We start from the raw sequence: 24,586 nt of genomic DNA, 5'->3' as shown, positions 1-24,586 counted from the left end.
ACTGAATCCACTTTTCCGATGGAAAAGCCTGAAAAGGAACTGTTGCTATTATAATCACCAAATATAGAATATTTGGAGTTGGAATCAGAAGAGACTTCATATTGACAGGGACTTCTGAGAAATTAAAGTTTTGCTTAACCAGAATTGGAAATTATTCAGTTGTCCAGGTACAACAGAGCTCAGATGGCCAGGAAACTGCTATCATTCTGGTGAATACTTGATAAGCCGTCATGAGACCGAAATAGACACTTAAACTGATAAATCTTTATTCCAGTCATAAACCATGGGAATGTTTCACTGATCCTGGATGGATAGGAGTACAAAAACGTTTGTCAAGGCTATCCAAAACATCCAATCTCCTTTTTTCACTGCTCCAAGGACTGTTGGAGCAGTTTTCTAAAAGAATTCTGTGAAAACTGTATATATATTTAGAATTGAGACTTCTAAATCTGGCCTCCAAAACCCTTATGCTTGGGGTACTAGGAGCACGTTGAAAATCCCTGGGCAGGGATCAAGAACTTGATCACTTTCTTCGCTAGAAGTTTTGTAATCTATTTTCACAAGATAAGCTTTGGCTGAATTGTTTAGATGGCTTGAAAAGAGAAGGGAATTATTTTGACAAAGGTGGATTGTAAACCATGTGTGTTTCTGCACGCCTGGTAAATGTTGTAATACATTCTATTTACAGGTACAGAACCATTTGAATCATATGATTTGAAAGCTTGCAATATTTTTCATTAAGTATTAGTTTGTGTTTTAAAGATGAACAAAAATATCTTAGACATGTCTTGGTGTTTTGTTTGTTGTTTCATTTTTATGCCTTCCATGAAGGTTGTTTTTTGGTAACCAGAATATCTGTGGGCAACTGTTCTTTCAGACTTTATTTCATGTACAGTATATCCACTCATGACTGACAAAAGATTGATTAAAGTATATGTATAGGGGAAGAGGTACCATGATCTTTTCAAATTAATTAGAGCTATCAAGTATATTTTGTTTTAATAAAAAAAATTGTCTAGATGATTCAGGAGATATTTTTTTTTAAATATCCTCTTACATTAAAACTAACACATACCAGGACCATTGTGAAGCCCAATATATATATCTTTACTAGTTATAGGATGCATTCAAAGAGTAAAGCTTGGAATTGAAGTTTAGCTAAGGGAAGTGAAGAATGCAAATGTTCAATCAGTAATTACAACCTTACACATTGAAGATAAAATATTATTTGTTCCGTAACCGAAATACAAACCACGCTATTTACAAAGGGTTATTACTTTTAGCGTAGCTGAAATGGCGAGCCATTAGAATTTAACGAGGGTGTATTACCCCCGCGCTAGTTAGCGGGGGGGTAGGGGAGTGGTAGCTAGCTACCCCTCCTCCCCCTCACACACAGGTGAATACTCACTTTCACTTTTGGCTCGGACTGTGACAGACGTCTCTCTGTCTTGGTCCTCGCTTGGCAGCCATTGTCTGTTTTGTCTTTACTTATTCGCTTACTTTTCTTTTACTCAATATATATGTAAACATGTTTTCATGTTTGTATATATATTTGAGTATAGAAATAAGTAAGTTTCCTTTTCAGATGTGTGTGTGTAGTGTACGATATCTACGTGGAGGCCTCGGCAGTTAGGCCACCACGGCCTAATTTTATGGGTTGCGATCGAGTTTGACTTCGGTCTTTCTCTCTCTCTCTCTCTTGAGGTCGTTCACCCTTTTACTATGTTTTACTACGCCCTTGTAGCTTCCTTCCCGTGTGGGTGGGGTTGCTACGCCGTACATTTTGTCTCAATTAGTTTATGAATCTAATTGTAGTTGTTAATTTTTCAGCTTGTAGAACGATTCCTTTCGGGGTTTTCGTTTTTTTTTTTCTTTAGTGTTCATTCATTTTTAAATTACATAATTACATAGTTACATAATTATAATTGTTATAATTCTGTTTTGGTTACAGCTCTCCTTCCGCGAGTGTAAGTGGTTGTGAGGGCACGTGCCTGTTGTGTAATTCTTGTTCCTTTTCCTCGGGATTCCTCTTCGGAGCCTTCCCGGGGGAATGAATGTGTACTAATATTATTTGTTTTATTTTTTTACAGTTACCGATCTAGTTCGTTTCTGTAATATAGCAACGGTGTGAGCTGTCTGGTTGAGTCCTGGGGATTCGGCTGTTGCTGCCTCCCCCCTTGTATTGTCGTCAGGGGCGTGTCTCCTTCTACTGGTAGTACTCCCGTGTCGACGGACAGCTCTCCAGTTCATTTTAGAACAGTCAGGAGGCTTGCCTCCTTGGGCGGATAACTTTCCTTCCGAGGGAAGTTTTTTCCTGTCCAGGCTTGAGCTTTTCCTCTTATGGGGGGTTCTTCTCTTGCCTTTTTTTCGTGCGACTATGCTCTTGGTGCTGAGCGGTCGCACCTGCAGTTTCGCTCAAGGGGCTGGGCAACTGCAGGAGCTCCTCTTCGGAGGATTGCCCCTTTTAGGTCACTGGCTGACCAGTCTCTTCCACGAAGTGTTTCTCTTTCGTTCGCGAGAGAGTACACTCATAGAGACTCCTCTTCGGAGGTTTCTTCTGTTGCTGTTGCTGTTGGCCTCCCTCGCCGTAAGGCCCTCCGTCCGCCTCGTCGTAAGGGCCTCTCATCTCCCTATAAGGGTGCTTGAGGCGCCTTTTTGAATCTCCGTTTGCAGCCTACAACTTCTTTTTCTCGATCTTCCGTCTTGGTGCAGATGGACAGCAGTCTAATCTCGTCTTCCGACGGGCAACGGTCTTCCCGACGGACAACGGTCTTCCCGACGGACAGCGGTCTTCCGACGGACATCAGTCTCCCGGCGGACAACGATCCCTTCGGGGCAAAGGGTTGCCCCCACGGGGGTTCTTCCCTTGCGTGTCAGGGTTTCCCTGCGCGCCCTTCTGTTCGTCAGCGCTCTCCTGTTCGTCAGCGCTTTCAAGATGATCTTCCCTGCGGTTCCTGTTACGTGCCCTGTGCGCCCACGTTCGCCCTCGCGATCTAGAACTTCGGTTCAGGTCGGGGTCAAGGACTCTTCTTTACGCAGGCTTCCACGCGTAGCCTTCTGCTCGTCAGCGATCATCAGCTCGTCAGCGATCATCAGCTCGTCAGCGATCATCAGCTCGCCAGCGATCGTCAGCTCGTCAGCGATCATCAGCTCGCCAGCGATCTCCGGATCGCCCACGTGTGTTACAGCTGGCACGCCAACGTTCTCCAACACTTCTGAAGGAACATGGTTCGCCAGCTACTAGCTCAACTGCGGATGCTGATCGCCATCGCGCGACCCTCAACTGCAGATGCTGATCGCCATCGCGCGACCCTCAACTGCGGATGCTGATCGCCATCGCGCGACCCTCAACTGCGGATGCTGATCGCCATCGCGCGACCCTCAACTGCAGATGCTGATCGCCATCGCGCGACCCTCAACTGCGGATGCTGATCGCCATCGCGTGACCCTCAACTGCGGATGCTGATCGCCATCGCGCGACCCTCAACTGCGGATGCTGATCGCCATCGCGCGACCCTCAACTGCGCGCCATCGCACAACCCTGAACGATTGCCCGCTTACGCATGCTGCTCCTCATCGCACCACCCTGAACGATCGCCCTCCTGCAGATGCTGATCACCATCGCACCCTTTCACGCGATCATTCACCTGCGCATGCTGCTCGCCATCGCACAACCCTGAACGATTGCCCGCTTACGCATGCTGCTCCTCATCGCACAACCCTGAACGATCGCCCTCTTGCGGATGCTGATCACCATCGCACCCTTTCACGCGATCATTCACCTGCGCATGCTGCTTGCCATCGCACAACCCTGAACGATTGCCCGCTTACGCATGCTGCTCCTCATCGCACCACCCTGAACGATCGCCCTCCTGCAGATGCTGATCACCATCGCACCCTTTCACGCGATCATTCACCTACACATGCTGCTCGCCATCGCACAACCCTGCACGATTGCCCGCTTACGCATGCTGCTCCTCATCGCACAACCCTGAACGCTCGCCCTCTTGCGGATGCTGATCACCATCGCACCCTATCACGCGATCATTCACCTACACATGCTGCTCGCCATCGCTTACCGCCAGCGATCTTCTTCACCTACGCGGCAGCACGATCCCTCGCCGTCACGCCCATTCGCCCGCGCGATCGCGCGCCCGCGCGATCGCTCGCCCGCGCGATCGCTCGCCTGCGCGCCCGCGCGATCGCTCGCCTGCGCGCCCGCGCGATCGCTCGCCTGCGCGCCCGCGCGATCGCTCGCCTGCGCGCCCGCGCGACCGCTCGCCTGCGCGCCCGCGCGACCGCTCGCCTGCGCGCCCGCGCGACCACTCGCCTGTGCGCCCGCGCGACCATTCGCCTTTGCGCGACCGTTCGCCCTCGCGCGACCATAGTTCGCGGCGAATTCCACAGCCGGTGGTAGCAGCAGGGACGCCTGCTCCTAGGCGGCACTCGGGATCACCTCCATCCAAGCACAGGTTGGTAGTGCAGGACGAAGACAGGTCAGTACAGCATTCTTCCCACCTTCTTTTCAGGCAGGAACCGTCGTGTCCTCTCCAAAGGATCGCCCGATCCCTTTCACCTTAGCGAGGATTTCGGACTCTGTGTCCTTGGAGCAGCAGACATGGTTTGATCCGCTGGCACGGGCGTTAATGAGGGTTATGAAACCAGCACTCACCGGCCAGGGTAACAAACCAGCGGCTGTCTCTCCTACGCTGAAGAGAAAGAGAGGAGTGGACTTCGTGGTGACTTCCCCCAGGGCGAAGTTGGTTCCCAAGAGGTCGGTCTCGAGGGTCCCCACTCCTGCACGAGTACTCTCTCCTTCTCCCGCCCTGGAAGGATTTTTGGCGGGGGGGCTTTCCGTTGAAGATTTCTCCATCGGACAAGGGGTGACTGCTTACCTCTTCCTCTGGGAGCTTACCAGGTTCTTTCCCTCCTCGGTTACGGCCCGAGGTTTGGTTCAAGGAAGCTACAGGAAGATCAAGGGTACTTTCCTCCTCTCGAGCTCAGGCACCTTGGCCTTTCGTCGTTAAGTATCTACTTGCGGACAAGCTCGATGTTGTACCATCTGGACGCACTGACTGAAGGCTTCCTTCGGGTGTCTCATCTGTGGAGGTCAACGACCTCAGACACCCTTCCATCCTTGAGAAGAGTTTTGTCTTTGCCCAAGGACAGAGACTTAAACATCTGCTGTGCGGAGTAAATCGACTTCCGGTTTCACTCCTCCAAGGCGCTTTCTTCCAGACTCTGCAGGGCTCCAGCTCCCTTTTCTTTCAACCACGTCGGCCTAAGTTATCGGCTACGACAACTGGGACAAGGTGTCCAATTGCAGTTTCCTCCTGTCAGGAACAGATGGCACGGGAGACTTCCCCGGGGGAGGGCATAGTCCTAAAAGGAGTTCACGAACTCTAGGATTGCAGGTTTTTTCGCTGGGAGGATGCTTAAGGTTACTCATCCGAATGACAGCTTCCCGATGCCCATTCCCGCACAATCTCTGTGAGTAGCCAAGGATATCGCGCCTGCCGTCTCTGTCAGCGAATTCAGTGTCTCTGAACCTCTATGCCATAGCATCAGCAGAGTTGCCCGGTTGGGCAGAATGATCCATACCTTAGGCGAAGGTCTTCCTTAGGATCATCGACGGCTTCACCCCCGGCCCCCTCAGTCGATCCTTTCTTGTAAGGAAGGATCTGAGAGGGGATGTCCATAGTCGACCTCTCAGCCCTGATCAAGTTTGTCGAACAAACTTCGGCCAGCGTAGACCAGCAGAATCGATCAGACTGGTAACGAGGCGACAGGACTCCTTTAACCCTGGATCGGAAGGACGGGTACTTTCAGTTTCCATTCCATCCATCTTCCAGGGTGCTCGTCGAATTCAGCCTAAACTGCAAGTATTCCTGCTTATGATGCAGTGTGGCTATCCCGCCGTGGCATAGCAGGTGTGTTTCCCCAGAGAACTCTCCCTGCCTTCCTTTTGGCCGCTCAGGTGCAGACTTTCGCCTCCTCTGCTGTTTGGAGGGCTGGTCAACTCCGGTAGGCTCGGGTTTCGACCTTCTTCAGCGCCGGGAAAAGCTTCCGAATGCTGACCATGAGTGTGGGCTCATGGTATTTTGCTTGGAGCCTTCTCTTCCTCTGCCTCAACATCTGGAGTATCTGGCCATGATATTGAGTCAACCGCCTTACCACGTTGGAAACCCCGCTTCTCGTCCGTCCAGCGAGGTTAAGCAACGTCGGTACTTGGATGGGTGACCACCTGGGGACGCCAGATTCTGTTACCACATCCTCCGAGCCTTCCTTTCGGTTGACTGTGGCAAGACTGAGGAGAGTCGCAGTACCTGTTCTCAGTCAAGCAGAGTTTTCAGCCCTACCTTGGAACGTTTCCTAGTTCTTCTTTCCTCATTGACCCGTTTATAGTCCGAACGGTCGCCTCAGGATAAGTTCCATGTGGGGCGATCCAAGTTCCGGTGGCTTCAGGCAATGTTTAACCGGACTCCCTGGCCCTATGGGACCAGCGGAACTATTAAACCTGCAATGGGTGTTGACCTATGGAGCCTCTTGATGGTAGTGGATATTCTCGTCCTTTCCCCACATTCTTGATGCGGTTCTCGGACTCGTCAAAGGAAAGGGGGGGGGGGGGGCATGTTCCGGTCCAGGCCTATGGTCAAGACCTGAAGGATACCTCTCCATCATTCAGGCAGGCTTAAGGGCCTTAGTCTGGCCCCTCTTCAGATCCTACCGCTCCTGCCAAGTCGCCCCGTTGCGTGTCGACTTCATGCTAACCAGCAGGGGACGCATTTTCACACCTTCACATCTTGCAGTAGAGATACCGGGATGATTGAGATTCTCTCAATTCCACCATCGGCTCTCTCATTCCAGGCAGGGGAATGTTTCTCTCAGACTATCCGAGCAGAGCCTCATAGAGAGAGTGTACCTAAGGGTCTTTGACCTTGGGTAACCAGCAAGTGCTGGTCTGGGGGACCTGATCGCGACAGCTTGGAACCTCAAGCTTCCGCTAGTTTTCCCCCCAGTCTCAGACCCCGAGACTCTGGCAAGATGCATTCCGGTGATGGTGGGACAACTTCGACGCCTGCGTCTTCCCTCCTTTTTGTCTGCGGACAATGGGTCTCAACAAAACCAGGTTGTCTGTCAACCTTTCAATGGGAGAGCTCCACTGGGACTATGCGCAGAACGGTTTCTGGACCCTCTGCTTCCCCTGACGGAACTCCCGGGAGAGCTTCTCCCACGGCGCAGACTACTCAAGCAACCACACTGCGACATCTCTCCCGAACCGGGGCGTCGCTTCGGCTTCATGCCTGGAGACACTACGCTTCCTCCTCTAGAAGAGACAACCCGCTACAGTCGCGGTACGGAGGTCGCGTCATCTGCGATAGTCATCCACAGGGGTCTCCCAGGCAAAGTGAAGAGTCTAAGGTGGTTGGTGCCGTGGGAGATATACCTCTTCCCGTGAGGCCTCTTCTCCAGCAATAACGGTCTTATTGCCTTTCGGCGGGAGGAAACTCCTTTCCGCTCTTGGCAATGAAGCCTGTCGCTCAGCCTTTCCCTGACCTTCAGGCTTAAAGGAATAACTTTTTCCTGCCCGCTGGATCTATCCTCGCTCATGCGAAGCTACGATCGTCCCTGCCCTAGTCGGAGGAAGACCTCCGACTTGGAGCATGGCTCGGACTTTTAGTCCTTTAAGAGATCTTCTCAAGACCCTTTTACGACAGGCCTCGGATTGTATTCCGCCTTGGGTCTTCTGCTCACTCTGGCCACGGCCAGTGTGTAAGCAATCTTCTTGGTCTCTTACTACTCCCCCCCTTTCTAAGGAAGAGGAGAAGGCAACATTCAGGCTCGCTCCTGAGTTGTTGGCTAGACTCAGAATCTGAGGGTCCCGACCCTTCGGTCCGATTCATTCAAGATTTTGAGTCTCCATTCTGTGTCTGATGTCCCAAGACCTTCTCTTTCTTGCCAGTACAGGAATCGAGAGGTTAGCGCTGGGAACAGCTGCAGTTTGGCCTCAGTTGCAGCCGATTTGGGAACACAAGGAGGACATGGGGGGAGAGTCACCAGTATACCTCTTCAGCCCGGACTCAAGGACATTCATCTCGACCTGTCTTCAGACCCTCCCCCGTCACGTCGCCCTACAGCACGATGTTGGATACATCGCAACGTCCCTCGCCTTCGAGTAATACTACTCTGTGACGCAGGTGCTACAAGCTGGAGTCTGGAAGCGTCTGATGACCTTCGCAGCCCGCTTCCTGCAGGGCGTGACCCACAGGAGTCTCGATACGTTTTCTATCGCTCTGTGGTGGCTACACAACAGCTGGTCTAACCTCAGGCTCCTTTTTGGACAGGTAGCAGAAGGTTGAGGGCATTGTTATCAGGTTTTAGTCTGCATGAACGAAAGAAGTATGTCTGGCCCTTACTTCTTTCTTCATCATCCCCTCTACGGGGAAGCAGCATCCTGGTCTCTGCATAGCTGACCTCGAACCTCTGCAGGTAAACCATGCTTCCTTGTGTTCCGAGTATTGAGTCAATACTGTCGCGTCCCCCATACCCTGACGAGGTGGTATTGGGAACGTCCTAACCCAGAGTTCCTTCTGGAACTCCAGGTCAACTGCCTAGGACGGGTCACACTTCTTCCTTCACACACAAGCTTACGTAGGCCACATGGTTCCTTGCGGTGCAAGGAACTTGTGAGGTGCAGGGACTCCTTTTCTCGAGTGCGACTCACTCGGATTCTGAGTCCCCGGGTAAAGCCAAAGCCAGTATGGCTGGGGACTTTCCACCCTTCCTAAGGGATAAGTCACCCTTTGTAAATAGCGTGGTTTGTATTTCGGTTACGGAACAAATGACAAATTCGAAGATAATTTGTATTTTTCCTAACCATACAAACCTTAGCTATTTACACATATTTGCCCGCCAGCCCTGTCCCCCAAGACAAGTCCTACCTCTAAGTGAAAGTGAGTATTCACCTGTGTGTGAGGGGGAGGAGGGGTAGCTAGCTACCACTCCCCTACCCCCCCGCTAACTAGCGCGGGGGTAATACACCCTCGTTAAATTCTAATGGCTCGCCATTTCAGCTACGCTAAAAGTAATAACCCTTTGTAAATAGCTAAGGTTTGTATGGTTAGGAAAAATACAAATTATCTTCGAATTTGTCATATTTATACTTGTCATTACTGAGATAAGAGCATGGTCACTAGAAGTAATTTTAGTGTTTCCTCTTATGTCTTTACAGTGTTTCGCCTCCAAACTTGACGACTGAAAATTGGCCAGCACCAGGAGAAGAAAAACCACCCCCAAGTAATAGAACATACATTGAAAGTAAAGAACTGATGGAAGAAAAAGAGCATCAAGAAAATGCTGCAATGTTGAGACAATTCCCTCGAGTAGCTTCTTCTGGGGGAAGAGAATACCAGCCACCTGCATACCGCAATGGATACGGTGGACAGCAGAATTATGGGAGGGAAAATGGTGATACAAGGGACTATGATAATTCACAGAGGGATTATTATTATCAGGAAAACAGAGGACGGGGCGGAAGACGTGGATTTAGAGGTGGAGGAGGGTATGGTGGTGGTGGGTATGGGGCCAGCGGTGGTGGGAATTATAGAGGGGACACAGATGGTATGTATCGATACAACGAAGGAGGCAGAGGTGGCCGTGGTAATAATAATAGTGGTGCTAGAAGGGATGGCAGCTATGGTGGTAACAATTACTATAGAGGGGATTACAATACAAATTACAGAGGGAATGATGGAGATGTAAGTAATAACCCTAACAATAAGGACATGGGATACAGAGGGAATGTCAATAGAGGGGACTCAAATCACTATGACAGTAGATATAATTATTCTAACAATAGTCAACGAAATAACAGAGGAAGGGGTGGCCCAGGTAACAGAGCTCCACATGACCTGAGCAAGGACTTTCAGAATAATATGTATGTTTCAAGACATCAGGACATGGCAGATGGGCACGCAGTAAGTATGAGTTTTAAGTTCAATTTGATTAATTTCATCATCAGATCCTTATTGCCTTTTTGAGATAAAACTGTGAGAGATCCTACAATAGATTCAAAATTAGTGCTTCTGTTAAAAAAAATTCCTACCCATATACAAACCATCATCCTTTAGCAGGAATGTGATTCCAGTGCAGTTTAAAGAGCCATTAAAACTTGGTAGTTATAACTACCTACATATGTAATGTAGGGAAATAATTGCCTACCTATCATTTATCAAGACTAGCACTTTTTACTTCAGCCGTAAGTATTGTTATTATTTGTTTGTGCTGGTTTCTCAAGATTCCTTTTCAATTACTCAGGTACGGTCCCTAGTGCTCCTATGATTATTGGCACCACTTCTACTTATCATATTCCATAGCCTTCTCAATTCAATTTCTAGGTCTTGGTACTTTCCTATTTTTTCTCTCCACTTATCTTTCACTCTCGAGTCCCATGGTATTGTGAAATCTATGAGTGATACGTTTTTTCATTGTTTTGTTTGTATTATTATTACTAGCTAAGCTACAACCCTAGTCGGAAAAGCAGGATGCTACAATCCCAAGGGCTCCAACAGAAAAAAATAGTCCAGTGAGGAAAGGAAATAAACAAACTACAAGAGAAGTAATGAACAATTAAAATAACATAATGTAAGAAGAGTACTGTAACAACATTTAAATAGATCATTCACATACAAATTATAAAAAGAGACTTATGTCAGCCTGTTTAACATGAAAATATTCACTGCAAATCTAAACTTTTGAAGTTCCGCCAATAAGATCATCTCTTGCTGCCTCTCAATTTTTTTTTTTTATATCAATGCTGTCTTTTTTCTCATTGTAGAATAATTGGAAAAGGGGAAAGGATATGTGGTTGTGTCCTATTAAACCTGATAAGAAGTGTGTTAGGTTCATGTTGAAATCTATCATTGATCCTCATCATCTTTGTGCACAATTGCAGGGGGCCTGATTGTTTGCAGTCATCCCTTTATTATAAGTGCAAATCAAGACCACCTCTACAGCAGAGTTCACCTTTGTCTCTACAACGACGACCTAACCCTAAGGAAGTTGGCCTTTCTAGGGCTTTTATGGTTAGCCATTGGTGGAAGAAGGCTTTGGCCACCACCAAGTCTTCTGAGGCTGTCTCTGCAGGGACTATCCCAATGTCTGCTACACTTTTGGAGGTTTTAGATGACATGGCCCTTGCTGATAGGGTCTTTGCTGCTTTTGAAGTGGCTCTTGTGGCCTTTTCCTTTGGTGGGATGCTATCGTTGGTCTCCAAGGCCTCAAATTTGTAGAAGGCTGGGGAGAGGAAGCACATGAGCTCCTCCTCCTGCCTTCCAGTAATTCTTCCATCTCCTCTTCTTCATCTTTGGCAGATTCTTCTGACACTGCTGCTTCTTAGTAAAAAAATAAACCATTGAAGAAGTTCAGGGGGACCAATTGAATAAGGAGTCTTAGGAGACTCCAACTGATCTCTCCTTGAATACAAAAGATAAATGTGGTTACAGGATCCGACTAACCCAGGGAAGGTGTTTTGCTCTGAGGAACAGGAGCATGCTCAATCATGTAGATGACCAAGCACATGCACTGTTTGTCAAGATATATGGCTTTACCCTTCTTCCCGATTTCCTGGACGCTTGACCAATTGCAAAGTATGAAGAGGGTCCAAGCAGTCTCTCAACTCATATGCGAGAAAGAGACTGTGCGCTACCAAGAACCGACTCCACGAGGTAGGTGTCTTGGTGCTCAGTCTCATACTGGGCTGAGGAAGGTTTGCTTGTGGTGAAGTTCCATTACCTACCTATCATATAAAACAAAAGGTAGTAGGAATCAGTGATCAGTCTCCTTATTTGTACAACCAAAAAGATATTCCCCAAGTAAGTGCAATTGGGAATAAACCCTCGTTCACCTCATGATTGGCCAACTTTGGATTGGTCACCTCGGGTTTCTCAGGTCAGTGGAAATTCTCCCTCTTGCTTGTGTGGTAGGGAATGTGATCACTTGTCACATGTTCTTCTCCCACATGACCAATCCACACACGTAACATCAGCAGCTGACCAACCAGGACCCTTTTAGTGCTCTTACGAGCTCAGAGATGTCCCATCACATACACTCAGTTGCCAACAAGGTCCTTCACTTCTTGGTAACCGGTATTTAAACCTGAATCTTTCAAGATACACTTCCTCTCTCAAGCATCCCATAAGTCCCAGACCCACAAGTCAAATCTACAAGTCTTGATGACTGACAGGTGGGTGGAGCTTTCCCCACACCACGTGCCAATAGTTATAACTACCTCGTTAAGTTTTAATGGCCGTTTCAGCGGCATTAAAGTCATATTCCTATTAAAGGACTCAGGTTTGTATGGTTAGGAAAAATATAAAATTTTCATGGATTTACCCTATGTTTCAGGATACTAAATATATTTTTTTTTTTAATTCCAAGGCGCCGAGTCATGGCAGATATGACGCTGATTACTCCTTCTCTGGTAAGTAATATGAAAGGGTGTATTTTTTACTTTAAACCTACTCTTAACAGTTTATAATAAATAATATCCCATCTGTTATTAATTCAGTATGGTTAAAAACTTACAATCATAAGTATTATTCAAGTATTGATATTTGACTCAGAATTTGTTTAGATGACCAGTTGGAGGGAGTTTGATGTTAATATTTTCATTTATCTTTCCCTCATCATTTTATTTTGGTTTCTACTGGTGTGCAACTTTGAAATGCATCGAGTCCTGAAATGAGGTAATGGAATACACTAATTAATCAATAAATTAATGTCTTTTCCCGAGTAAAGAAAAGATCTGATACAACCAGGTAGTGAAATTCATTTTGAAGGATTTTATTAAAACGTTATAATTTGTTTTAATCCCATCTTCTGAATATAGAACTGTTTTGTTGAATAGCTCATTTGAGATTCCAACTAAGATTAGTGCATGGTGGAAATTATGGGTTGAAGTTAAGCCCTAGAAGGGCTCCAAATATAATTGTTTCTAGGTTTAAGGTTCTGGATACCCACCACTCAGATCTTTTCATTGACAGTGTTTCTTTAACTGTATACGGCTCATTTAAAATTATATCTGGCTTTCTTGATTGCAAATACAGCATACCTTTTGAGAAAATTCTTCCGTCTATCTCTTTGATAGTGCCAAAAAAAAAAAGTTTTTCATTGAAAAGTGTTTCATGTTTTTGGAGACCTGTCTATCCTGAGGAAATTTTATTCTTTTATTCTGTCACTTTTTTACTGTTTGGCCTTAAGCTGTTTATTCACATATTAACTTAGACAAAAACTTGAGTTGTTTGAATTTCTTATCCCATTTCTGTATGAATATCTGGCTCTGCCTATAGAATGGCTCATTGTGCATGCTGTGTAAATTTTTTTACATCATTCTGGTTATCCTTTGCATCAGATCTTACCAGATTATATCATTCATCATGTAATACTAAACATGCAGTTAATTCCAACTGTTTAGCCTTTTATTTTGAGGGGTTTTGTGTCGCATAGATTTATAGGAGCTTTGTTCCAACTGTAACCTAAGTATGCAATGATCTTGCAAATTATGTTATTAAATCCAGTATTTGGAGCTTCAGAAGTTTAAACTTAATGCAAACACACTTTTGTTGAGACGGCTCACGCTAAGCATTTCATGTTTCATTTTTTTTTGTGTTATTTGATTTCCTTCCCTATTTATATTATTAGTTTTCATTCATAGTTTACTCTTCACTTTTCATTTCTTCTATACTGGGTTGCTCTCCCTTGTGGGGCTTTTCAGATTATACCCCACAAAGGTGCATTACAGGCTTTTACTTAAGGGACTTTATAGCATCCCTTCAGCCCCTAAACGCACCCACATTTTAGACTTTTACTTAGCTTCATTTTAACTTGTACCTCATAGCACAATGGCTGGGGTTTTCCCCCAGTTACACTTCAGTGCAGAATGGTCTCCTTGGTCTTATAGTATTCTGCTTATCTAACTATGATTGCAGATCAGTAATAGTATCAGTTAAAATTCACTAATGATATATAGTAACCCCCTTTTACCCACAGTTAAAAATTCAATAATACTGTAACATACTGTGTAGTAAACCCTACTTCTAGCAACACTTGTCATTATCTACACATTTAATTTTCAGTGTGAAAGGGTATATTCATTTAACCCTATTACCCCCAGGCTCTTTGGAAATTTCCAACCCTTAACCCCCAAGGGGTTATTTTTTTTCCCAGCACATTTTGCAGTATATTTTTTTTAAATTGCTCTAACAGCCTTAATTTTTGTCATAGAGAGGTCAGGTTGGTCTCATTCTCTTGGAAAATGCCTGAATTTTTTTCAAAAAAATATAAAAAATATGAAAAAAAAATTTTTATAGCATTTTTTTGCAAGGACGTACCAGTACGTCCATGGGGGTAAAGGGATGGGTTTTGTGAAACGTACCAGTACGTCCTTTGGGGGTAAAAGGGTTAACAGCATGAAATTGTGAATTTTGTGGAAGTTTGCTGGTTAAGTGTAAAACAAAGACAAAGTAAACTAGCTAGAGAAGGCATTTCCTCACCGATATCCAAGATGATGATGATTGTAATTGGGTTTTCTCTTATAGACTTGGGGAGGGAATTAATTTCAACTCTTGTTTCTTATAGGAGCTGAACTTTTCACAATATCATCTTCATAGCAGCGTTTAAAAAAAAATTTAATCAATTTTTATGATATTATTTTGTTTAAAATTCATAAAAGCTATAAGATTTTTATGAATTTACCTTGTCTCTGGTATGAAGTGTTAATTGTAAAGTTTATATTATTATTATTATTATTATTATTATTATTATTATTATTACTACCACTACTAGCTAAACTACAATCTTAGTTGGAAAAGCAGGATACTATAAGCCCAAGGGCTCCAACAGGGAAAAATAGCCTAGTGAGAAAAGGGAATAAATAAACTATATATGAGAAGTCATAGATAAAGAATATAAAATATCTTAAGATCAGTAACAAGATTAGAATAGGTATGTCAAATATAAACTATCAAGACAGAATTATATCAGCCTGTTCAACATAAAAATATTTGCCATACAATATTTTTTATGCTCGTCCCTATATTTTTTGTGACACCAAGTAATTTATTGCCAAATCTATCAATTAAATCCAAAACGGCAATAGTAGTCATCCACAAACACGTTCCAGAAAAAGGAGAGCCCTTTTCCACCAATTCAATGTGCACTTTAGTCCTTAAAAATCTTTGGGGATCAATGAACAACACCTACAGTCTTACTTCCCCTGATGGACTTCAGGGCAGAGGTTCATGTGGTTCCTGGCACACAACTTCTCAACTAATGCTAACTTATTTATGGATACCATCACTCTCCATGCTACCTTATTTTCCATCCTTATATTCCTTACAAATAGAAGTCTCATAAGGGAGTAGCAAATACTAAGACTTGCTCTACTAGTGCTGAACTTTCATATCCTGTATGTGGTTCAAATTTCTGGTATGGAAAACTGAATCCCGATTCTCCTTCCTCATAGTCATGTCTCTTATTAGAAAATATCTTGAGTGCTTTTTAGGTTATGATTTCTCCTTTTAGTAGCTGTGATATCAAAGGGGTCAGCGCTGAATGTCACTCCTTGTATTGATAAGAAGGCATCTCAGGTTGATAAGGCGTATGGCATTTGTACAATGGAAACATGCACAGCCATACTAGTAATAGGAAGGGAATCATCATCTTGTCTTGATGAAACTATTTCAGACTGGCTGAAATGGGTCGTGAGTACCCTTTGTTATTTTCTAGAGGGCCCCTTGAGAATAATTTGAAAGACTGAAGACTTGCTTGCAGGTCCTCTTGGATATGAAAATTATAGTACATTTTCTCATCTACATTGTGTTGAAGAAGTACTAAATTTATAATAAACTGTCAGATTTGAAAGATAAATCTAAATGTGTGGACACTAGTACTGTACTTCTCATTCACTGAGGAATGGCAGGAGCAGAAATTATTGTCCATACATCTGCTCTCTATATAAAAGGAAATGAGGAGCTATTGCATCACAGTCTTTTTTTTTTTAATTAGGTTGCCAAAACTTTGGTTGTGTGCTCACTAATCGGCATCTAAAACCCAAGAGTAATCTAGCCAAAGTTCTCAAAAATTCCCAGTAAACCTCAGGTGCTGATAATATTCAGCCAATTATTGAGTATGAGTGTCTAGGACCACCTGCTCCTGAGCTATTACTATTCTTAGATAACTCAAAAGAGGAATAGAACACCCACATATATTGCTTTTATTTTATGATTGTCAGAGGAGTTGGAAAGTCATATCAACTTTATACATTTGAAAGCAGTCTTTCCTCTCCTTACGGCTTTCACCCATCAGTTATTACTGCAATGTGGGATGTTTACTAAATTAGCATATCTTTGCAATGTGGAGGAGTACTCAAGATCACCCTCCATGAGTCTGCTGGTAATACAGTATGAATGTTTCTATGGACTTAAGAGCAGATTTAACATAGATTCTCTGGGTTTTCCGTGTGAGGTACAACATAGTAAGAGATACTATTAGCCGCTGGGATCAAGTGTTACCATCAGAGTAGTCATCACTCCCAAATGTGTGCAAAATAATATGGAATCTTATACATATCTGTAGTCCACTTAGCCCCTATCAACTAGGACAAATTTTCCAAATTATTTCTAAGCATTCCTGGATTGATCAGCATCTGGTACAAGTGCCATGATGATAACCTGGGACAGCCTTTCTTGCAATCTTCATTACAGGGCCAATACAATAATACATGTACAGTAACCCACCACCATATAAAGCAGACGGATTCCAAGTGTGTGTTCGGAAGCTGAAAGTTTTCTAGTTCAACATCATATAGGAATTGACATATCACAACTCACTTGCAACTCCCAACCCTGCACTGTTTTCTGTGTGGTGATCCTGCTATCACTAGCTAAGTAAGGTATGAACGTAGCAATAATTCCTGCCTTTAGGTAACAAGTGAATTAGTATTCTGTAATCTATTTAATTTTATTCACACTTCACTGACCAACAATTTCAATATCTTTTTAAGTTTTCAGTCAGCTGACTGCCCTAACTGTAATGTCTATGTATACTGATTGACATAAATGGAAGCCATATCAAGAATTTTGACAGTTATTTGTGCTTCATATGGAAAATGCTTTTAAAAAGGGATTAATTTGCACTGCATTATATTTTCTGTACAGTACTCTTAATAGGTTTTTCTTTTGTAATAAGGCTAGTAAACTAATAAAATTTATCTATAAAGAATGTTTGATGCACAATCTTTGATAAAATCAAGTTAAAATCAGATTGAGGAAATTTTAAATCTAAATAAAGAGAAAACGTAGTAAGTGATCTTACCGTGAACTGCAGAACACATGGCTTATGGTACTCAAACCACCTGTATTATATTTGATTTTGCCTATCTAGTGTATATTTTGTGTTTCATAAGTAATTACCTCCTAGGGATACAGTACCCGTGTGTTTGACTATAATTCAAGTGTATTAGTTCCTCCTATTTTGTTAAAAATAAATAGAATAGTCTATGTTGCCAAACATCCAAAAACCACACTAGCAGCTAATTTATTTTCTCATTATTGTTCCAAATTATAGCAATGAATAGCTATATATTTCATAAAAAATCATATTCTTTTTGTTTCATCAAGTGATTCTGTATTTTTGGGGTTCTTCGTTCATTTTAGTGCATGTTGTACACTATTGGCAAATCCTTTCAATATCCTAAGGGTTGAAGAGTGGTATCCACAACAGGAAATTGCAGTACAACATTTATCACTGTAATGATATTACGAGTACAAAGAGTTATGAGATGAAGATTTTATTTTTCAATATTAAACTTAGCCGGTGATCATATAAGCTGCAACTCTGTTGCTCGACAGAAAAACCTACGGTCAAAATACGCCAGCGATCGCTATGCAGGTGGGGGTGTACATCAACAGCGCCATCTGTCGAGCAGGTACTTAGTACTCCAAGCAAACAAAGAACCAATTTTCTCTCTGTCGGGCTACCGGCAAGACCTACTAATACGCTGTTACTAACTGGATTTGTTTTCACAACTATTTGGTGAAGTACACTATTCTAGTTTTGAGCTTTCGCTATGCAGGGGTTTTATCTTCATCTCAAAACTTGAACTCGTTTTGGATAGATTTAATTATGGTGACAAAGAGAGTATGGACTCTCTTTCACTTTTAAATGGCCGACCCTTCCCTTAGACGGAAGTGTGTTTAGGTTTTTAATAATTTTGCTTAACACGTTATAGATCTATATATTTTATATCTCTCCGCCTTTATTAGGCCTCTTCGATTAACTTTCCATTTATTATAAACATATAAAAAATAAATTTTTATGTTTTGTTTATATGCGACCTTTCCTGATAGTAGGCGGTCCTAACTTGGAACCGAAGTTAATCAACGTTGAGCCCGTTATATCGTATTTAGCCTTTAAAGAATTTAAAACTTTTTAAATTTAATGTTTTATGAAAGAATTTCTTTGATAGTCTTCGTACTGTTTTCAAAGATGAACTAACGTTTAGTTTTTTAGACTACCCAGTTGTTGACGTTCAGGACGTTCAACATGCGCTCTATCGTTACGATAGAGAGAGAGTGTATCACGGTTTCACTTTGCAGTAAGAGTAAATCGATTCTGACGTTTCGTTCATTCTTTCTTAGCTTAAATGTTTTAAATTCTAAATTAAAGGAACTTTTTATTTGGAAAACCTTTCAGTTTTTTCCTTTAGTCAAATAACATGTTTTTTTGACGATATATAATTGGGCTCTTCTCTCAGGTGCGAAATCAAGAGAGAAAGAGAGAGAGAGATAGAGACGGAGGGAGAGAGAGGAGAAAAAACGTTCCGTTCAAGCGGGTAACGTTGTTCTCGTGTTACTCTCCTCCCTAGTCGCTGTACGGGGAAGAAGGTAAAACGTTTCTAGGGTTTTATTCTTGTCCCCAGGCTATGTGAGGTGAGAGATTGTAAACGTAGTTTATTTGAACTAGTGTTTAGTCTCTTTCCCAGCCACTGAATTCTTTATCTTTATATATGTTTTCTGTTTTTTGCTAGTATTAATGAGCAGCATTATACGACTGTTTTCGCAATTACTACCTTTTAATGAAGGGTAGAATTGCGTGTTTCAGGTAGAAATCAGTAAAAGTTTTGATTTCAGTGAAATAAGTGCAAAACAGAAAATCGAAGTGATAAAGTGATATGCGCAAAGTGTTACAGTGTTGCGTCCGAGGGTTCGTCTGTTCGTGCCTGTCGTTCACCTAGTCCGGGACCTCTTGCAAGCTCCCAAGCCCAGGGGAGAAGTAATGTCGAACGACTTATGGGTTCGTCAGGCCTTGATCAACGAACAGACGTTTCCCTCCGTGGTTTCGGGCGTATCTACCCAAGATCGCCCCACCCACACAAAGACGAGAGAGCCCATTTATTTCTCGTCTGCGGAAGAGGTTTCTCGTAAGAAACCATGGACCAAGGTCTCGCAGCTTATTAAGCGCAAGTCGGTCCCTTCCGCGCAAGTCCAACGGCCCAGTTGTAGCCACTGGGTCAGTTTGGACTCGCTGCAGTCTTCCGACGACTGCTCACCTCCTAAGAGAGGCAAAGCGGTACCGCATCAGGCAGTCACACCGTCTGTTGCCGCACCTGCTCCTGTAGACCCTAAGTGGTCTTTGCTGCAGACCATGCAGTCTCAGTTAACGTCATTGATGCGGGACTTTCGTGCGGAGAAGGTTGACACTGCACCAACCTCTAGCCTACAACCAACACGGTTGTGCGTCCTGTGGACGCTGAGGCGACCTTCTGCCGCACTCCAGCTGAGAGAGTCCCGCCACCCATGCGTTCCAGTGTACCCTGCCAGCCGCATGTTGACGTTCAGTAACGCACGGAACCTTCCGTTGACGTTCGCGAGGTACAACAACAGTCTAAGTTATTTTGTTTTGACGCGGTGCGTCAACCTCCGCATTCTAGAGTTGTTTTGACTGCTCAGTAAAGACAGTCAAAGCAGTCTCGAGTGAACACTGTATGTCCTCACGCACCTGTTGTGGTTGACAGTTCAGTTGTTGACAGTTCACAGACTGTCAAGCAGTTACATGACGTTGCCTTCTGGTCTGCTACTAATGCACCAGTGCTGTATGTCCTCACGCACCTGTTGTGGTTGACAGTTCACAGACTGTCAAGCAGTTACATGACGTTGCCTTCTGGTCTGCTACTAATGCACCAGTGAGAGACTCACTGAGATAACCTAGCTTTTATCGGACAAGGTTCCTGTAGATGAGAAAGTGCTGTTCTCCCTCCTACTGATATTCCCTTGAGGACTCTGTCATTTGGAGAGGAGCCTTAAGCTGCTTAGCCTCCTATGGACTTTAATTAAATCATGATGATTTTTTAAGGATCTTCGTCCGGATCTTGTAACTGCTGCTCCTCGTTCGCCTAAACGTCAGAACTTACACTAGGCCTAGCTACTTCGAAGCCATTGTTTTTAAGCTAGTGCTCTCTCGCTCTCTTAGAGAGCGTTACGTTGGCTAGGCGACTGGTTTTTGCACCAGGAGGAGTTTTAGGGATACAGCCTTTGATTTCCCTTCTTTTAAACTGGCTTATAGAGCGAGAGTCTGATAGGACACGAGAGAAGTTCTCGGCTTGGGAGTTCATGCTTCTGCCCAGATAGACTTCTCAATTCTGGTAGACTCGCCCTGGCGCTTAGCCAGGAGACGCTCCAAGTTGTTTACAGGTCAACTTCTCAACTTTTGTCGAGCCTTTGAAGTTTTGCTGTACTATTATGTCACACATAACAAGGCTTTCAGGGATGGTAAATGGTTCCGCCTCAGTCGCTAACCCCGTCTGTTGCCACACCTGCTCCCGTAGACCCTAATGGGCTTTGCTGCAAGACATGCAGTCCAAGCTTGCGTCCTTGATAGAGGACTTAAATGAGGAGAAGAACCTTCTGGCCAACAACCTTCCAACCGGTTGGTTGTGCGCCCTGTTGACGCTGAGGTAACCTACTCGCGTCTGCCAGTTGAGGTGGTTCCTCCTTCTGGCCAACAACCTTCCAACCGGTCGGTTGTGCGCCCTGTTGACGCTGAGGTAACCTACTCGCGTCTGCCAGTTGAGGTGGTTCCTCCACCGATGCGACCCAGTGTGGGTTGCCAGTCGCACGTTGACGTTAAGCGACGCTCGGAGGTGGTTGTTGACGTTCAGGACGTTCAACAACCAGCAGAGGTGACTTGTTGTGACGCAGTGCGTCAACCTCAGCAACCCGGTAGGGTGTTGACTGCACAACCCAGACAGTCTAGACAGTTTCGGGTTGACGCTGTACTTCCTCGCGCACCCATGGTTGTTGACAGTTCACAGACTGTGCAGCAGTGCCAGGATATTGCGTCCGGCTCCGTCACGCATCCACCAGTGCGACCGGATTCAGCGAGTCAGACGTTGCCCACTCCGTTGCCGTTTCCCCATCAGTTTCGGATGAGGAACCCTCTGATGAGGACGTTGCTGAACAAGACGATCAGCCCCCAGCCCTGCTATCCATCCAGAAGATGCTGAAGAAGGAATGCTGCCCAGTCAGGCTGTGGATGAGTCTGGTAGGGACACTGTCATCCGTGGATCAATTTGTGTCACTAGGAAGACTACACCTCCGTCCTCTTCTATACCATCTAGCTTTTCACTGGAAAAAGGACAAGACGCTAGAAGCGGTCTCGATCCCGGTTTCCGGAAAGATAAAGTCTTGTCTGACTTGGTGAAAGGACTATATCAACCTTAGAGAGGGTCTTCCCCTGACTGTTCAGACTCCCAACCACGTTCTCTTCTCGGACGCATCGGACGTAAGCTGGGGTGCGACATTAGACGGTAGGGAATGCTCGGGATTATGGAACTCGAGTCAAAGGACAATGCATTTCAACTGCAAGGAGCTACTGGCAGTACGTCTGACCTGGAAAAGCTTCAGGTCTCTCCTTCAAGGCAAAGTGGTGGAGGTGAACTCGGACAACACCACGGCTTTGGCGTACATCTCCAAGCAAGGAGGGACCTACTCTCTGACATTGTACGAGATCGCAAGGGACCTCCTCACCTGGTCAAAAGGTCTAGACATATCACTAGTAACGAGGTTCATCCAAGGCAACTTGAATGTCATGGCAGATTGTCTCATTCGGAAGGGACAAATAATTCCAACAGAATGGACCCTCCACAAGGATGTATGCAAGAGACTTTGGGCCACCTGGGGCCAGCCAACCATAGATCTCTTCGCAACCTCGATGACCAAGAGGCTCCCAATATTTTGCTCACCAATCCCGGACCCAGCAGCAGTTCATATAGATGCCTTTCTACTAGATTGGTCACATCTAGATCTATATGCATTCCCTCCGTTCAAGATTGTCAACAAGGTACTGCAGAAGTTCGCCTCTCACGAAGGGACAAGGTTGACGCTAGTTGCTTCCCTCTGGCCCGCGAGAGAATGGCTCACCGAGGTACTTCGATGGCTAGTAGACGTTCCCAGAACACTTCCCCTAAGGGTGGACCTTCTACGTTAGCCACGCGTAAAGAAGGTACACCAAGGCCTCCACGCTCTTCGTCTGACTGCCTTCAGACTATCGAAAGACTCTCGAGAGCTAGAGGCTTTTCGAAGGAGGCAGCCAGAGCGATTGCTAGAGCAAGGAGAACATCCACCCTTAGAGTCTACCAATCGAAGTGGGAAATCTTCCGAAACTGGTGCAAGTCAGTATCCGTATCCTCGACCAGTACCTCTGTAACTCAAATAGCTGACTTTCTCTTATATCTGAGGAAAGAACGATCTCTTTCAGCTCCCACTATCAAGGGTTACAGAAGCATGTTGGCATCAGTCTTCCGTCACAGAGGCTTAGATCTTTCCAACAATAAAGATCTACAGGACCTCCTTAAGTCTTTTGAGACCACGAAGGAGCGTCGTTTGGTTACACCTGGTTGGAATTTAGACGTGGTACTAAGACTCCTTATGTCAGACAGGTTCGAACCGCTACAATCAGCCTCCCTGAAAGATCTCACCTTAAAGACTCTTTTCCTGATATGCTTAGCCACAGCTAAAAGAGTCAGTGAGATTCATGCCTTCAGCAAGAACATCGGATTCTCATCCGAAACGGCTACATGTTCTACAACTTGGTTTTCTAGCCAAACACGAGCTGCCTTCTCGGCCTTGACCAATATCGTTCGATATTCCAAACTTATCGTATGGTTGGAAATGAACTAGAAAGAGTCTTATGTCCTGTAAGAGCTCTTAAGTTCTATTTAAAAACCTTTACGAGGCCCGTCTGAAGCTTTATGGTGTTCAGTTAAGAATCCATCTTTGCCTATGTCAAAGAATGCTTTATCCTATTTTATCAGACTGTTAATACGAGAAGCTCATTCCCATCTGAATGAGGAAGACCAAGCTTTGCTGAAGGTAAGGACACACGAAGTTAGAGCTGTCGCAACTTCCGTGGCCTTTAAACAAAATAGATCTCTGTAAAGTATAATCGACCCAACCTATTGGAAAAGCAAATCAGTGTTCGCGTCTTTTTATCTTAAGAATGTCCAGTCTCTTTACGAGAACTGCTACACTCTGGGAACATTCGTAGCAACGAGTGCAGTAGTGGGTGAGAGCTCAACCACTACAATTCCCTAATTCCATAACCTTTTTAATCTTTCTCTTGAAATGTTTTATTATTGTTTTTGGGTTGTCCGGAAGGCTAAGAAGCCTTTCGCATCCTACTTGATTTGGCGGGTGGTCAAAGTCATTTCTTGAGAAGCGCCTAGATTAGAGATTTTGATGAGGTCCTGTTGTATGGGTTGCAACCCTTGATACTTCAGATCCTAGGGGTCGCTCAGCATCCTAAGAGGATCGCGAGGCTCCGTAAGGAAGACGTACTTAAAAAGGCAGAGTAATTGTTCAAGTCGACTTCCTTACCAGGTACTTATTTATTTTATGTTTGTTATTTTGAATAACTGCTAAAATGAAATAAAAAATACTTAGCTCATAATAATGTAAACATGTAATGCTGGTCTCTACCCACCCCCCTGGGTGTGAATCAGCTTATATGATCACCGGCTAAGTTTAATATTGAAAAATGTTATTTTTATTAATAAAATAAATTTTTGAATATACTTACCCGGTGATCATATATTAAAGGACCCTCCCTTCCTCCCCAATAGAGACCCAGTAGACCGAGGAGAAAATTGGTTCTTTGTTTGCTTGGAGTACTAAGTACCTGCTCGACAGATGGCGCTGTTGATGTACACCCCCACCTGCATAGCGATCGCTGGCGTATTTTGACCGTAGGTTTTTCTGTCGAGCAACAGAGTTGCAGCTTATATGATCACCGGGTAAGTATATTCAAAAATTTATTTTATTAATAAAAATAACATATTTTGGCAATTTGTAACAATTTTATGCACTATTATTTTGAATTATATAGAAATATTTCATGAATTTATGAATTAAAAGGATTTCAGTTTATTTTTTTTTATGCAATATCTCTCTCTCTCTCTCTCTCTCTCTCTCTCTCTCTCTCTCTCTCTCTCTCTCTCTCTCTCTCTCTCTCTCTCTCTCTCTCTCTCTCT

General features: G+C 44.4%; 1 protein-coding gene across 2 annotated transcripts in view; it reads left to right on the top strand.

Moving 5' to 3' along the window:
• LOC137615401 (tudor domain-containing protein 3-like) overlaps positions 1 to 24,586 on the top strand; it is an 83,892-nt gene that overhangs the window by 56,537 nt on the left and 2,769 nt on the right. For both annotated transcript variants that reach the window (XM_068345259.1, XM_068345260.1), the window contains exons 10-11: positions 9,233 to 9,977; positions 12,439 to 12,481. In XM_068345259.1, coding sequence (XP_068201360.1) covers positions 9,233 to 9,977; positions 12,439 to 12,481 — 788 coding nt within the window. The remainder of the gene's footprint in view (positions 1 to 9,232; positions 9,978 to 12,438; positions 12,482 to 24,586) is intronic.

The sequence above is a fragment of the Palaemon carinicauda genome, chromosome 21, assembly GCF_036898095.1.
Source record: "Palaemon carinicauda isolate YSFRI2023 chromosome 21, ASM3689809v2, whole genome shotgun sequence".
Taxonomy (NCBI): domain Eukaryota; kingdom Metazoa; phylum Arthropoda; class Malacostraca; order Decapoda; family Palaemonidae; genus Palaemon; species Palaemon carinicauda.
This window is presented reverse-complemented; position numbering and strand designations above follow the sequence as displayed.